This window comes from Triticum urartu, chromosome 4A, assembly GCF_056163025.1.
Source record: "Triticum urartu cultivar PI428250 chromosome 4A, HENAU_Tu73, whole genome shotgun sequence".
Lineage (NCBI taxonomy): Eukaryota > Viridiplantae > Streptophyta > Magnoliopsida > Poales > Poaceae > Triticum > Triticum urartu.
The window spans coordinates 431852984-431869069 of record NC_141876.1 but is presented as its reverse complement, the minus strand read 5'-3'; the positions used below and the strand labels follow the sequence as shown (position 1 = coordinate 431869069).

Genomic DNA, 16086 nt, shown 5'->3' with positions numbered 1-16086 from the left:
TTGCAACTCTACCTAGACCCAATACCTTACTTTTACTAGTGTCAGCAAATGTGATGTGGCTCTTGTCAGATGGATGTAAGGTTGAGTCCATAAGAAGGCTTCTTTTGCCAGTCATGTGATTTGTACACCCACTGTCAATAATCCATTCTGAAGACTTTGAAGACGCTGGTGTCATACCCTATAGTGCAATTAGGGGGATAGGCTTCACGAAGAGAATTGTGAAGCAAAAACATTTGACGAACCAGTGGGTTATGAAAACTTAGATCCAGATTAGGACTAATAGGGAGAGTAGCATGCGATTCAGGAACGAAGTACATAATGATGCCATTCAGGCATTTTATCTTGCACCCTACAAGATTTTTAAGGTCCCCAGCAATAGCGTCAGAAGATTTTGGTTTTCTGCTAGAGACCTTTCCCTGCAAAAGAGAGTTAAGCCTTCTTAACCACCCACATCTTCAAGGGTGGCTTAGAAGCAATAAGTCTAAGTGCAGCATCTGAAAATTTTGGCTTTGAAGCCTTAGCAAACAGTCTTGCAGGTGGACAATGGTACTCATAAGAATAAGCAGAATAATTTTTGGTCATATGAACATGACGGTTTGATGAGCCGCTCTCATATTCATATGCCCGAGTATGGTTTCCCTGCAAAACATTTGCGTTAGTGTGACTCAGGTGAGTCCTCTGTTTGTATGAAGCCTTTGGACCGTATGAAGCCTTTGGTCTGAGGTTTGTCTTCTTCAAGTGAGGTGTCATGAAGACATTCACAGGAAGATTTTCCAGACACTTTTTCGGAACCCAGATCTTCTTCATAGGCGGTCCATTCCTGCAGTTAGTACCAATGTACCTGGCAAACACTTCACCATTCTGATTCTTAAACAGTTTATAGTTTGCATCAAAGGATTCATCAATAATAATGGGGTTAGCACAAGTGAAGCCAGATAAATTGGATGGATCTGCTGAAGGTTCCTTTGCAGCAACCCATGTGGTTTTGGGGTACTGCTCAGGTTTCCAGTAAGAGCCATCTGCATTTATTTTCCTTACGAACCCAACACCCTCTTTCCTAGGGTGTCGGTTCAGAATCTGCTTCTTGAGGACATCACATAATGTCTGATGTCCTTTAAGACTTTTGTACATCCCTGTTTCAAGTAATGTCTTCAACCTAGCATTCTCATCAGCAATAGCAGTGGTATCCTCAGCAGAGGGGTTAGTTACCACATCAACAGTTGAAGATATTGCAACAGCAGTAGCAGTGGAACATTCAGCAACAGAAGTAGCATTATCACGCTCAATGCATTTAAGACATGGTGGTTCAAATCCTTCCTGAGCGGAACTGATCTGTTCGGCGCGAAGTGACTCGTTTTCCTTTTGAAGATCTTCATGAGCCACTCTCAATTTCGCAAGTTCTTGCTTCCTTTGAAGATAATCATAGGAAAGCTTTTCATGAGTTGTTGAGAGAGTATCAAGACGATCTTCAAGTTCCTGATACTTAACGTGAAGATTTTTTATGTCTTCAATTAAGGATTCAGATCGAGTCATTTCAGCACCCAACAGATCATCGCTTCTGTCTAACAGTTTTTGAATATGTTCCATGGCCTTTTGTTGTTCAGTTGCAATTTTAGAAAGTGTTTTGTAACAGGGTTTTGAATCACAATCAGAGTCATCGTCACTGGATGTTTGATAGCGAGTAGTGCGTGTGTTTACCTTGGCACCGCGCGCCATGAAGCAGTAGGTAGGAGCGGAGTCGTCCTTGTCATTTGCATCGGTGTCGGTGATGAAGTCATTGTCTTCAGTGTTGAAGATGGACTTGGCGACGTATGCTGTAGCCAGACTTGCAATGCCAGAATCAGACTCCTCCTCAGATTCCACCTCTGCCTCCTCAGAAGCGGACTCCTCCTCAGAATCCATTTCCTTGCCAACAAACGCACGTGCCTTGCCAGATGAGCTCTTCTTGTGTGATGAAGACTTTGAGGAAGACTTGGAAGAAGACTTTGAGTATTTCTTCTTCTTCTTGTCGTCAGAGTCATATTCCTTGCTCTTCTTCTTCCTTCTGTTCTCATTGTCCCACTGTGGACACTCAGAGATGAAGTGTCCAGTTTTCTTGCACTTGTGACATGTTTTCTTCTTGTAGTCATGAGCAGAAGCTTCATCATTCCTTGAGCTTGATCGTGAAGATTTTCTGAAGCCTTTCTTCTTGGTGAATTTTTGGAACTTCTTCACTAGCATTGCAAGTTCCCTTCCAATGTCTTCAGGATCATCAGAACTGCTGTCAGATTCTTCTTCAGATGAGGAAACAGCTTTTGCCTTCAAGGCACGAGTTCGCCCATAGTTTGGACCGTAGATATCTCTTTTTCTCAGAAAGCTGAAACTCATGTGTGTTGAGCCTCTCAAGTATGTCAGACGGATCGAGTGTCTTGAAATCAGGACGTTCTTGAATCATCAGGGCTAGGATGTCAAACGAACTATCAAGTGATCTCAGCAGCGTCTTGACGATTTCATGTTTGGTGATCTCAGTGGCGCCGAGGGCTTGAAGCTCATTTGTGATGTCAGTGAGCCGGTCAAATGTGTGCTGGACATTCTCATTGTCATTTCGCTTGAAGCGGTTGCGAAGAACACTGATTCTTGGATCTCTCTGGGTTGAGATGCCTTCATTGACCTTGGAGAGCCAGTCCCAGACCAGCTTGGATGTCTTCAAGGCACTCACACGGCCATACTGTCCTTTTGTCAGATGACCAAAGATGATATTTTTGGCAGTAGAGTCCAGTTGAGTGAACTTCTTGACATCAGCAGCAGTGACACCTTCTCCAGCCTTGGGAACGCCGTTCTCGACGACATACCATAGGTCGACGTCAATGGCTTCAAGATGCATGCGCATCTTATTCTTCCAGTAGGGATATTCAGTTCCATCGAAGACGGGGCACGCAGCGGAGACTTTGATTATCCCTGCAGTCGACATAACTAAAACTCCAGGTGGTTAAACCGAATCACACAGAACAAGGGAGCACCTTGCTCTGATACCAATTGAAAGTGCGTTATATCGACTAGAGGGGGGGGTGAATAGGCGATTTTTATGAAAGTCTTCAAAACGTGGGAGTTATGAAGACAAACAGCGAAGATATGCCTATTACTATGCAGCGGAAGTTAGATTACACTAGGCAAGCCATGGTCAAGTATTCAATAGAGTGAAAGCACAATGACAAATAGCTGCAGTGTAATAAGGATCGGGTAGGAAGAAGTTATGAAGCCAAACAGATCATACATTCATGTTGTGAAGACAAAAGATAGAGCAAGCATGCAATGGCTTCACAATGAGTAACAGTAAGAAAAAGGAAGTGAAGATGAAACCAGTGACTCGTTGAAGACAATGATGTGTTGGACCAGTTCCAGTTGCTGTGACAACTGTACGTCTGGTTGGAGCGGCTAGGTATTTAAACCTTAGGACACACAGTCCCGGACACCCAGTCCTGAACACGCAGCTTAGGACACCAAGTCCTCACCGTATTCTCCTTGAGCTAAGGTCACATAGTCCTCGCCGAATCACTCTGGTAATTCTTCAAGGTAGACTCCCAAACCTTCACAGACTTCATTCACTGGCAATCCACAATGTCTCTTGGATGCTCTGAACGCGACGCCTAACCGTCTGGGGATGCACAGTCCTCAAGTGTAATAAGTCTTCAGATCACACAGACAAGAAGACTTAAGTGATGCCCAATTCTCTCTGGCTTTGGGTGGTTAGGGCTTTTCTCCTCGCTAGGAATTTTCTCTCAAAGGCTTCGAGGTGGGTTGCTCTCAAACGACAAAAGCCGTGCACTAAAATCTGAGCAGCCAACCGTTTATGGTTGTAGGGGGTGGGCTATTTATAGCCACTTGGCAACCCGACCTAATTTGTCCAAAATGACCCTGGGTCACTAAGGAACTGACACGTGTCTCAACGGTCAGATTTCAAACTCTCATGGCAATTTTACTTGGGCTACAAGCAAAGCTGACTTGTCCGGCTCTGGACAAGATTCGCTCTCATTGTCTTCACTCGAAGACATAGGTTTTTGGTTTAGGCATCACTTCAGTCATTCTGACTGGTTCTCCTGGACCCCACTTAACAGTACGGTGGTTCCTATGACTCAACACAAAATAAGAAGAACTACGAAAGATCTAAGTCTTCGAGCTCCATAGGCTTCATAACGTGTCTTCTTTTGTCATAGTCTTCAATGTGAATATCTTCATATACCACCTTTGACTTCAATGTCTTCATACATTTTTAGGGGTCATCTCTGGTAGTAAAACCGAATCAATGAGGGACTTCTACCTGTGTTATCCTGCAATTCTCACAAACACATTAGTCCCTCAACTAGGTTTGTCGTCAATACTCCAAAACCAACTAGATGTGGTGGGCTCATACTTCTATGACAAAAAATCATGACAGAAAATGGGCTTTTCGTCCTGCGCGGGTTGGAGATGCAGCCGCATGACATTCTTTGGGCCGTCCATGACGGAAAAAATGTGGTAGAAGCGAGGGCGAGGAATATATCAGGGAGTTCCCGGTTATGGTGGGTGGTCGGGGGCCGAGCGATGCGCGTTTCTCTCGTGCACATACGCACATGGGTGCGAGGCATTGGGCTCTAACTAAACGAGGCGTGGTGCAACGAAACTTTAAAGAGATTTTTTATGCCTGGGGTGCTCCGAGGGGAGCACAACCCACTAGGGCGCGCCAGGAGGCCCAGGCGTGCCCTGGTGGGTTGTGCCCACCTCGGGTGCCCCCTAGACCACATCTTTGCTCTATAAATACCCCAATATTCCAGAAACCCTAGGGGAGTCAACGAAAATATATTGCAGCCGCCGCAAAGTCCAGAACCACTAGATCCAATCTAGACACCGTCACAGAGGGGTTCACCACTTCCATTGGTGCCATTTTATATGATGCGTGAGTAGTTCTTTGTAGACCTTCGGGTCCGTATTTAGTAGCTAGATGGATTCCTCTCTCTCTCTCTCTCTCTCTCGTTTGATTCTCAATACAATGGTCTCTTAGGAGATCCATATGATGTAACTCTTTTTGCGGTGTGTTTGTTGGGATCAAATGAACTTTGAGTTTATGATCAGATCTTTGTTTTTATATCCATGAAAGTTATTTGAGTTTCTTTGATCTCTTATATGCATGATTACTTATAGCCTCGTATTTCTTCTCCGATATTTGGGTTTTGTCTGGCCAACTTGATCTATTTATCTTGCAATGGGAAGAGGTGCTTTATAGTGGGTTCGATCTTACAGTGCTTGATCCCAGTGACGGAAGGGGAGCCGACACGTATGTATAGTTGCTACTAAGGATAAAATGATGGGGTCTATCTCTACATAGATAGATCTTGTCTACATCATGTCATGTTCTTATTGTATTACTCTGTTTCTCCATGAACTTAATACACTAGAGGCATGCTGGATAGCGGTTGATGTGTGGAGTAATAGTAGTAGACACAGGCATGAGTCGGTCTACTAATCTTGGACGTGATGCCTATATAATGATCATTGCCTGGATATCGCCATGATTATTTCAAGTTCTATCAATTGCCCAACAGTAATTTGTTTACCCACCATTTGCTATTTTTCTCGAGAGAAGCCACTAGTGTAACCTACGGCCCCCGGCTCTCTTTCTCATATTATTTGCCTTTGCGATCCACTTTTCCTTTGCTCTTATTTTCAGATCTATTAAAGCAAAAATACAAAAATACCTTGCTGCACTTTATTTTATTTAGCATTTGATCTATCAATCTATTACAACTTCCTCCCGTCCACTTGCCAATTTCTGGCGCCGCTACCCGAAAGGGATTGACAACCCCTTTAACAGGTCGGGTTGCGAGTGGTTGTTATTTGTGTGCAGCTGTTGTTTACGTTGTGTTACTTGGTTCTCCTACTGGTTCGATAAGCTTGGTTTCATCATTGAGAGAAATACCCACTACTGCTGTGCTGCATCATCCCTTCCTCTTTGGGGAAATACCGACGTAGCTTCAAGACGCATCACCTTGCCACCGCTTTCTCCCCGCTTTGTGCCTCACCACCGCTCTCTCCCCGCTCTTTCTCACCTCGCCACCGCCACGCCACCATGTCGCTGCGTCGCCGCGAAACTTGGGGATATCGTGGTGTTTGCGCGTGCCCCTACGGCGGCTTCTCCGCCGAGATCCGGTTCAGCGGGATGCGCCCCAGCCTCGGCACTTTTGACACTCCCCACAAGGCTGCCCGCGCATACGAAGCAGCGGAGTGGCACCTCCGGTGGCCTCATAGAACATTGAACTTCCCCAACGTGCCGAGGTGGGAGCAGGCACAGGAGCTCGCGCCTCCGCCGCGGCTTATCACCGACGAGGATCGTCGCGACAACCGGAGGCGGGAGCACCGTCTCGGCATCGCTGAGATGGACGAGGAATCCATGGCGTTGTGGCGCCAACGCTTCCCGCAGGACATCATCAACAAGTGCGAATTCTACGCGCAAAGGGGGTGGAGAGGGAGAAGAGGAGGGTGGAGTGAGCCGCCTATCGCGAGGACAAGCGTACGTGGAAAGCGGCCGCTCAATTCAACATGAAGCTTGGAGCAGCGTCGCCTTGGGACTCCGACGACGATCGGTATCTTCATGCCTGCATTGAGACGTCGGAGGAGGACATCACCGAGGAGAGTCGGACGAGGAGTAGTTGAACTAGCTATTTTTTTATCTATCTATGCTATATCTATGCTGAGAACTATCTATGTCTCTACTCTCTATCTCTAATTATCTATCTCTACTCTCTACTCGCATAAAAAACAAAGTTGGTGATGATGGTGTGCCTGCCCTCCTGCAATATAGGCCATCCAATTTATATCTGACGGATAGGAAGGAAACTATGGCAATTTTCCAAAAAGGTACCGACACCCCTCTCCACATTTGCAAATAAGGCCTTCCCTCGTTCATCCTTTTCTCTCACAAGATAAACTACTCATACAAACGCATCTTGATGTTACATGAAACGCACGGGCATCTTGCTTATATCTATCTATGCCAGTATTGACTAGGAGTCGAATGTGTATCGAGTCAGAGTACAAAGGAGAAAAAATATAGCGCGTGTGCTGGAGTGGCGCGCGCGCAATCTTTTGCAGCGGCAGCTGGAGCCAGCACTCCGGGCCCGCAAAACTGGCTATTCCGGCGCTGTAAATGCTTTTTAACGTTCCGCGCATTGCGCTTCTATTGGAGATGCTCTAACATGGCAGATGAGTGCTTTAATCTTGCACACAAGATGCGTGAGTATTACTATATTTTTCTTACCATGTTGAGATTTTAAAACCACGAGTGCGAACATGCAGAGGAGCAATGAAGACCAAACACGGGATATTGGGGACATCTTCAAGGAGCGTGGCAAGTTAAAGAGGAGCTGCACCGAACCTGTACAAGCTTTGGTAAGTAACACCCTTTCAATTACATTCGTTTAGCCTCGTGTTCTTCGATGTGTATATGTTGTAGTTTGTGTTTCTCTTAGCCTCGTGTTCTTCGATGTGTAATAAGAAGAGTCTTAATCATCCTAATGCTTTCATTTTTAGCTTGATGTAGGAAGTGGGTGTTCTCACCTTGGAGTCTGTTTTTATATTTTTCTTCACTTCTCTGAGTCCTGTTTATCTGGCTTCTACTAAATGGATCTGGGTTGCTCTGAGTATTGATCTAAAAAAATATGTAACTTCATGTCAGGATGTAGTTCCCATGAGGAGGGAAGTATGGTCAACCTCGAGATCATGTTTCCAAAATGAGGCTGGATTACACACAAGGTGCCTGTTCCCTAATGCTGCTGGATTAGACACAAGGTGCAAATTCCCAGATGATGAAGGATTACACACAAGCCAGGTGGAGTCGTCAACTGTTCCTGACCTCGTGGCTCTAGTAAAGGCTGAAAGAAAGCATGCAACAACCCTTGAGAATGTAGCTGAGTTCCTGAAGAAGCGAAAAGAGCAATCAGATGCTCTCTTCACCCAAGCCAAAGAAGAGATGGAAGAATCCAGAAAGAAGCCAGCAGAGGCAGAGCAGGCTAGGCGTCTCGTGCTATCTAAAACTGTTGTAAATACAAATTTGCCTTCATAATAGCTAGGTTCAAATGTTTATCCAGTCAGCATGCCCGTTGTGATGTCCGTTCATCTACTGATGTAGCACAAAATAATTTTTTCAAGTCATGTAATAACAACAATTACTTTCGAAACAATAACAGATGAAGCATTGGACATGGTATAGTTCACGCGCAAGCCCAACATTCCAAGTTCAACTTCCACATGAAACTCATGTTCACAGATATCTGCACATTCATAGATAATGTCCACAACCATGATTCACTTCAAAGCCAAAAAAATGTGAGGAGAGTTATAAATAAAGAAAAACATCTAGTTCCTACTACCAGTGCGAGCACAACAAGTCAAGACCATGCGTAATTAATTATATTTTGGTCATTTTTTGACTAATCGCGAATAACTTCTGGAAGCAGGTATAATTTCTAATGCCAGCCGTGGCTAGGGTCCACGATGTTTTGAGACAAATCGGGAACACACCGGGTGTCTATGCCGGCGACGCGGTGGTCGTAGCATTCGTGGGTTCAGAGCGGCGGCGGCTCCCGTGGTCTACTATTCTTCGGTGTCGACGGTGGCCGCAAACGTGTTGGCCACCTCCGCTAGCATGCCACGGTTCCACCAACGTTTGCATCGGATGGCGAGGCCAACCACGATATGCACTGGACGCTGTGGTCCCCTGTGTGCCGGTGTGTAGCAACTGACCACTCCTCTACGAGCAGGCTTAGAGCATCGAGTTGATGCACCAGGAGCCATCTTGGAGCGGCGGCTTGCTCCTCCACTTTCCCGCGTGCAGCCTCGCCCATGGTACTAACTGCCTGGGGCGGGGAGGGAGGTGGGGCAGCGAGTTGCCTGGCTTGTCGGGGAACCCAGCCGGCTTTTATGCCAGAGAACTCGTCTTCTTGCTCACCAGATGCTATGGAGAGTGTGGAGAAAATGGTGCAAGGAGGATATGGGAGTAGCGGTGTGGTGCGGTTCTTGCCAGGCGTCTGGCCTCGTTTAAGTAACGAGTGGACGAGAGGAGCCAGCCAACGTTGCGTTCTAAAATGCCGGTCGGCTCGTGGAAGGACGTGTTGCGAGCACACGCGCAGATTCAATGGAGGCAGGTGGGGTAGTCTGAAGCTGGTTGCATGCGGCGAGGAGGCGTGTTCACCCTGGCCTGCAGCGAGCGGGCCCTCTTGGCCGGCGCGCCGGTTCAATGCCTATGCTATGAGAGGTCGTGTCCGTGTTAGAGCAATCACTCCCTGCAGTCCTTTTTTGTTTGGGTATAACAAAAACTCGTTTTCCATTCACAATTTACAAGTAAAATTCATGGATAAACTTTAACCCAAAATACGATGGTGACTAGTAAACTAGGACAGAGGTAGTAGTTATGAATTCCATTTTCGCTCCATACCAATCGTTCTAAAAACTACTTAGTACTTACAACGCACCATTGAAAATCAGAACTCTTACCCCGCTAAAAAATGATATTTTAAACATGGCTACTCGATCAGTGGCGACTGGTGAGCCACCGTCTCGAGGTCGTTCACCTGTGGTCCCGACCATCAACTCCTATGAATCAAATTATCACGCGAGCTGACTATTCCTACAAAGGTGCGCTCCACCACGTACCTGGTACCCACGCATGCAGCAATCGTGCACCTAGGGTTTTAGGGTTTATTTGTTTATGGTGCCTTTACGTAACTCTCATGTGTGTGAGACAGCGAGAGACCGACTGCGTGCGTGTGCCTCTTCTCTTCGTATATGTACTCCACCATTTGTCTGGTGTCCAAAAAATTATACAGTAGTAATAACTAGCAATGTGCCAATGCATTGCCACACGATCAAAGTAGATTAATACATATTCATGGATTTGATAGGAAAAGAGTCTAGTTTTGAGATACGTATATCACTAAAAATTATGTTATGTTTCACTGAAAATATATTCCTTTGGCGGTTTTGATGAGATAAGGGAGGAATGTGGTTGGTTTCAAGATTCGAGAAGTGGTATATCTCTAATTTCTACTCTTATAAAAAAAACAGAGTTGGTGATGATGGTGTGCCTGCCATCCTGCAATATAGGTCGTCTGATATATATCTGACAGATAGGAAGGAAACTATGGCAATTTTGTAAAAAGATGCCGACACCCCTTTCCACATTTGCCAATAAGGCCTTCCCTCGTTCATCCTTTTCTCCCACAAGATAAACTACTCACACAAATGCATCTTGATGTTCCGTGTAATGCATGGGCATCTTGCTAGTTGTTGCAAAAAGCACATGTGTGTGTGTTGTGTGTGTGAGAGAGAGGGAGAGAGGAGGAGGACGGAGTGCATGTGTGACAAAGACACAAAGAGTGTGTGTGCGAGAGGTATCAGCTTAAAATGAGGCAATTGTGTGTGTGCACGATCGATAGGGCGTGTCTCAAGAAGGGACGAAAAATCTACATAGATACAAGGAGTGCGAGAGAGAGACATGTACGCAATTGTGGAAGAATGAGTTTGCAGGTGTATAAACCTATATGGAGGTTAGTTGATCAATGTTTGTGAGATAAATACGAGTCGGGGTGCGAAAGCGAGAATTTTGTGTGTGTGTGAGAGAGAGAGAGACGATAGTCGGGAAGGGGAGTGGAAGTGGGAGTTGTGTGTGTGCGAGAGAGGGGGGGAGTTTGTCTGGTGGGTAAACAAATGAATAATGTCAGTTTTATAACTGGGATGGAGACTAAAAGGAGACTGCAACAAATCTTGTGTTTGCGGGGGAGAGTAATTTTAGTGGTATGAGTCATATCTAGAGAGATATAGGGCGTGTGAGAGAATCCTATAGAGAGAAATACAAAGTGAAAGACGAGTGAGAGTGTGTGTGTGGCGGTGAAAAAGAAAGCTTAGGTACCTAGTGATACCAGAGAACGGTAGAGACGTGAGAGATAACGAAAATCGTGTAATGTATAATGATAGGGAGAGTGTGACACTTCTCTAGGGATACATCGAGAGACCATGTTTGCGAAAATACGAGAAACATGAAGTGAGTGTGCGGGTGAGCTGGAGAAAAGAGAGCGATAGCTACACGAAGGAGCATGCGAGAGAGATGGGCATGAAAGGAGATTCAAATATTTAGCTGCGTGTGTAGAATATGTCAACATAGAAGGGATTCAAATATTTGAATTCGATATGATGATACATGTAATTCATACTTGAACCAAAGTTGATCTATCAAACATGCATACTCATATGAATTCACGCGCATCAATGTTATTTAATATGTAGATATTATTGATCCATACAATTTAGTAGAACATAATTTGGTTTAAATTTTTTGAATTCAACCTTATGATTTTGAGATCATTGTATTTGTAAATCATATTATATATATATATATAAAGGAGTAGAATTCTTTGTTGTGCTTTTGAAAGTTTATATAAAAAATGATGTATATAGAATTTTATTCCAATTGAAAATGGATCCTGCTGGAACAAAAATAGAATACAAACTAGATTCGAATTGAGTTGGCACGATAAACGTGCACTCTTGCTATGCAAAAATTTGAACGGAGCGGGGAAATTCGCAGTAACCGCTCGAAACCAAAATCTACAAGATGGAAATTACTGCCTATCCCTGACACGCAGAGCCTATCGGCTCGATTTCTCTAGGTTTCGATAGGGGTAGGTTTGTAATTTCACTCAAACGTGACATAACCGCCTCTCACCCAGATTCATACATGGAGGGCGCCAAAACACAGTGTCTCCTTGACCAAAATCGACTCCCTCCACAGTTCATACACGGTGGGCGCCAAAACAAACTCTCATCGGAAATTATTCAGTGTATGCGAGATTCCCGTCCTATCCCCAACCGACTAATATTGCTGTGATGTAGGAAATTTTAAACGAGGGCTAAGTTTGTAAATTTCCTTGCATTTGAGACAAGAGCACCCTGAAGACATGGTTCCCCCTTTCTCTATCCCTCCATTTCCCCATTCGTACTCCGTGGGCGCCAAAAGACCCTCTCCACCCCAGCCTCCTTCGTCCACCACCCCATCCATCGCCATCCTCCTTCACCATGCTGGAGCTGATACCCCGACGTCGCCGTCCATTACAAGAGATCAACCTCTCTCATCCACGGCTTCGGACCGGGATCCTTCCATAGCATCCTCTCGCTTCATCCCCGTCGTCGTCCACCTTGCCGGCACCGCTCCTACGACCGTCTCGTCCACCGTGCCAGGATATTTCCCCCGCCGCCACCGTCTACCCTCCTAGATCTGCTTCCACGCTGTCGACAACCATCGCTACCGCAGCACCATCAAATTTCAGTAGATGCATACACGGCGCCACACCAAAGGCGGTACTCTTTTGTATCTGCTCAACTTATTTATCGCAACAAGAAAATAGATCGCCACTTCTTTACTTTGATTTCTTGTCCATCACTTACTTATTAGTTGAAAGCAAACATTGGTTGCAAAGTTGCTTTTGTCGGTTTGCACCTTCAGATCGGCCATGGCACGCTCAACACTATACTCGCAATGCTTATGGTTTTCCCCTTTTATATTCCACACTAGTTAAATGATAGTAGACTAAATTTCAAAATTGGGTCAGTCGATTTTTGAGAGCTCGCCGGAGTTCGCGAGTGTGAAGGAAGAAGCTCGGGTGGGGGCGGTGGTTGTGGGGGGCGATGGCCTGGCGATGGTGGGGCCTCCCCGAACGAAGAAAACTCGACGCGAGTGGGGGCGGAGGTGGGGGTGGGGGTGGCGAAGGAACACAAGCGGTGGGGGCGGTTCAGGGGAGGGCTGGGGGGTCAAGGCTGGTGGTTCGGCCAGCGGCCTGTGTGGTGTTCTGTATGGGAAGAATCAAAGACGAGGAAGAAGTTGGGTTAGGAGATGTAGGATCTTTATCAAACCGCCTGAAATGGTCGAATAACCCAAATGACAAAAGTCACGCGACTTGCATGCACACATTCCTTTATATTTAGTACCATCATCGTAGCTCCTTAGCACTGCTCCTAAATCCAACAAGCTAAACAACGTGCAACTCATAATTTCAAACTTGTTGCTCAAATATGAATCTGATATGATGCTGATATTACTAAAACAGATAACGTTTAATTGGTCAGCTAATGTTCCTACTTTACTTTCGAAAAGCACGTGCACCACATATAGAGAGACTATAAGAGTTGTATTCTTAATGCACTCTGGTTCATCATGTGTGGGCACTGCGCAACGGATATCTTATTATCCAAAATCTGCTTGCTCTTCTTTAGCATGTTCCTCTTCCGTTCTTCTTTAATAAGTACTTTCTCCGTTCCTAAATACAAGTCTTTGTATAGATTCCACCACGGACTACATATGGAGCAAAATGAGTGAATCTACACTCTAAAATGTATCTATATTCATCTGTATGTGATCCATAGTGGAAATCTCTACAAAGACTTATATTTTGGAACAGAGGGAGTATGTTCCTTGTAGTGAAGAGGAGCAGGGACATTTGCAGTGTAGAGGTCTATTCAATCGGTTGTGATGGACACTTTCAACTCTTCGGGCCTCTTTGATTCTTAGGATTTTGTGAACATATGAATAGCAATTGTAGTGGCCTGCCCACTTGAATCCTATAAGATTAGCAAGGAAATGCGGGGGAGCTGTGTCGCCTTTGAGAGTTCCACTGATATTAACAATAACGCACCTTCAGTTTAAGAGAGCTGGCATCCGAAGCCTTTCTAGCCGTACCGAGAATAGTAGCCTATATTTTCTAGCAAGTTCCACTTTGCTGATTTTACTTGTGATGCTTACTGAGGGAGTCCTAGATTAGGTGGTCTCCGGACAGCCGGACTATATCCTTTGGCCGGACTGTTGGACTATGAAGATACAAGATTGAAGACTTCGTCTCGTGTCCGGATGGGACTCTACTTGGAGTGCAAGGCAAGCTAGGCAGTATGGATATGGATATCTCCTCCTTTGTAACCGACCTTGTGTAACCCTAGCCCCCTCCTGTGTCTATATAAACCAGAGGGTTTTAGTCCGTAGGACAACATACAATCATACCATAGGCTAGCTTCTAGGGTTTAGCCTCTTCGATCTCGTGGTAGATCAACTCTTGTAATACTCATATCATCAAGAATAAATCAAGCAGGACATAGGGTTTTACCTCCATCAAGAGGGCCCGAACCTGGGTAAAACATCGTGTCCCCTGCCTCCTGATACCATCCGCCTTAGACCATAGTTCGGGACCCCCTACCCGAGATCCGCCGGTTTCGACACCGACATTGGTGCTTTCATTGAGAGTTCCTCTATGTCATCGCCGTTAGGCTTGATGGCTTCTACGATCATCGATAGCAATGCAGTCCAGGGTGAGACTTTTCTTCCCGGATAGATCTTTGTGTTCGGCGGCTTCGCACTGCGGGCCAACTCGCTTGGCCATCTGGAGCACATCAAAAGTTACGCCCCTGGCCACCAAGTCAGGTTTGGAAGCTTAAACTACACGACCGATATCCGCGGAGACTTGATCTTCGACGGATTCGAGCCCCTGCCTTGTGCGCCACGCGGTCACGATGAGTACGATTTAGCTCTACCATCGGACCGTATTCAGGAGATCGCACCGACAGCCGCTCCGAGCCTCAATTCGGAGCCAGTTGCGCCATCCATGGACGGGTGGATAGACCCCGTCACGGAGGCCGTATCCTCAGCGGCGATCGAGCCGAATATCGACCTTAACCTTCACGAGAGCCGTGTTGCCAAACTGCCGGATCCTTCTCCGGCCGTGGACTCCGAACCGCGTGCGCCCGTTCCTGTCGAATCCGATTGGGCGCCGATCATGGAGTTTACCTCCGTGGATATTTTTCAGCAGTCGCCCTTTGGCGACATACTGAACTCATTAAGGTCTCTCTCCTTGTCAGGAGAGTCCTGGCCGAACTACGTCCGGCAGGATCGGGATGCAGATGATGAAGAAATTCGCCGCCCACCCACCACCCACTTAGTATCCACTATCGATGACTTAACCGACATGCTCGACTTCGACTCCAAAGACATCGATGGTATGGACGATGATGCGGGGGATGAAGAGGAACCACTGCCCACAGGGCACTGGACAGCCACCTCATCATACGATATATACATGGTGGATACACCCAAAGAAGGCAATGGCGACGAGACAATGGAGGATGACCCCTCCAAAAAGCAACCCAAGCGCCAGCGTCAGCGGCGCCGCTCTAAGTCCCGCCAAGGCAAAAGTGCTGATACCGGCACCGGAGATATTAGCACTCCGGACAGTGCCGAAGACAAGAACAATCCCCTCCAGCAAGATTTAGAGCGGGAGGATGAAGGAGCCATCCCGCCTAAGAGAGCGGCAGGTGGAGTGGTGGAGGATGATAATTAGATGCCTCCCTCCGAAGACGAGGCCAGCCTCGACGATGACGAATTCGTCGTGCCATAGGATCCCGTCAAACAAGAGCGCTTCAACAGCCGGCTTATAGCCACGGCAAATAGCCTCAAGAAAAAGCAGCAGCAGCTTCAAGCTGATCAAGATTTGCTAGCTGACAGATGGACTGAAGTCCTAGTGGCCGAGGATTATAAACTCGAATGCCCCTTAAAGAGTTACCCAAAGTGCAGGTTGCTACCCCGAGTGGAGGAGGAAGCACCGAAACCTACATCCCCGTCGTATGACGCGGCTGATCGGCCACCTCGTGGCCGTGACAGAGAGGCATTCCAGCCAAAAGCTCAGCCCGCACCCCGACGCCATTAAAATAAAAAGTCATGGGGAAATACGCCAGACCTGCGAGACGTATTGGAGGACAAAGCAAAACATGCAAGATTGATCTACGGATCACGAGGGCGCGCCACTATGCGAGACGATGATCGTCACGCCGGATACAGTAAAAGTAAGTCCGGCCGGGCCGAACACAATGGGCAAGACTCATTCGAGCTGCGTCGCGACATAGCCCAGTACAGAGGCGCCGCACACCCCTTATGCTTCACAGACGAAGTAATGGATCATGAAATCCCAGAGGGTTTCAAACCCGTAAATATAGAATCACACGACGGCACAACAAATCCTGCGGTATGGATCAAGGATTTCCTCC

The 16086-nt window shown here is 46.4% G+C and overlaps 1 protein-coding gene across 1 annotated transcript; it reads left to right on the top strand.

Moving 5' to 3' along the window:
• The first annotated feature begins 6082 nt into the window (after positions 1-6082).
• LOC147976068 (ethylene-responsive transcription factor 3-like) lies at positions 6083-6556 on the top strand. The gene has a single exon (XM_087520709.1). It carries the CDS (start codon positions 6083-6085, stop codon positions 6554-6556), a length of 474 nt encoding a protein of 157 aa, XP_087376835.1.
• The last annotated feature ends 9530 nt before the right edge of the window (positions 6557-16086 follow it).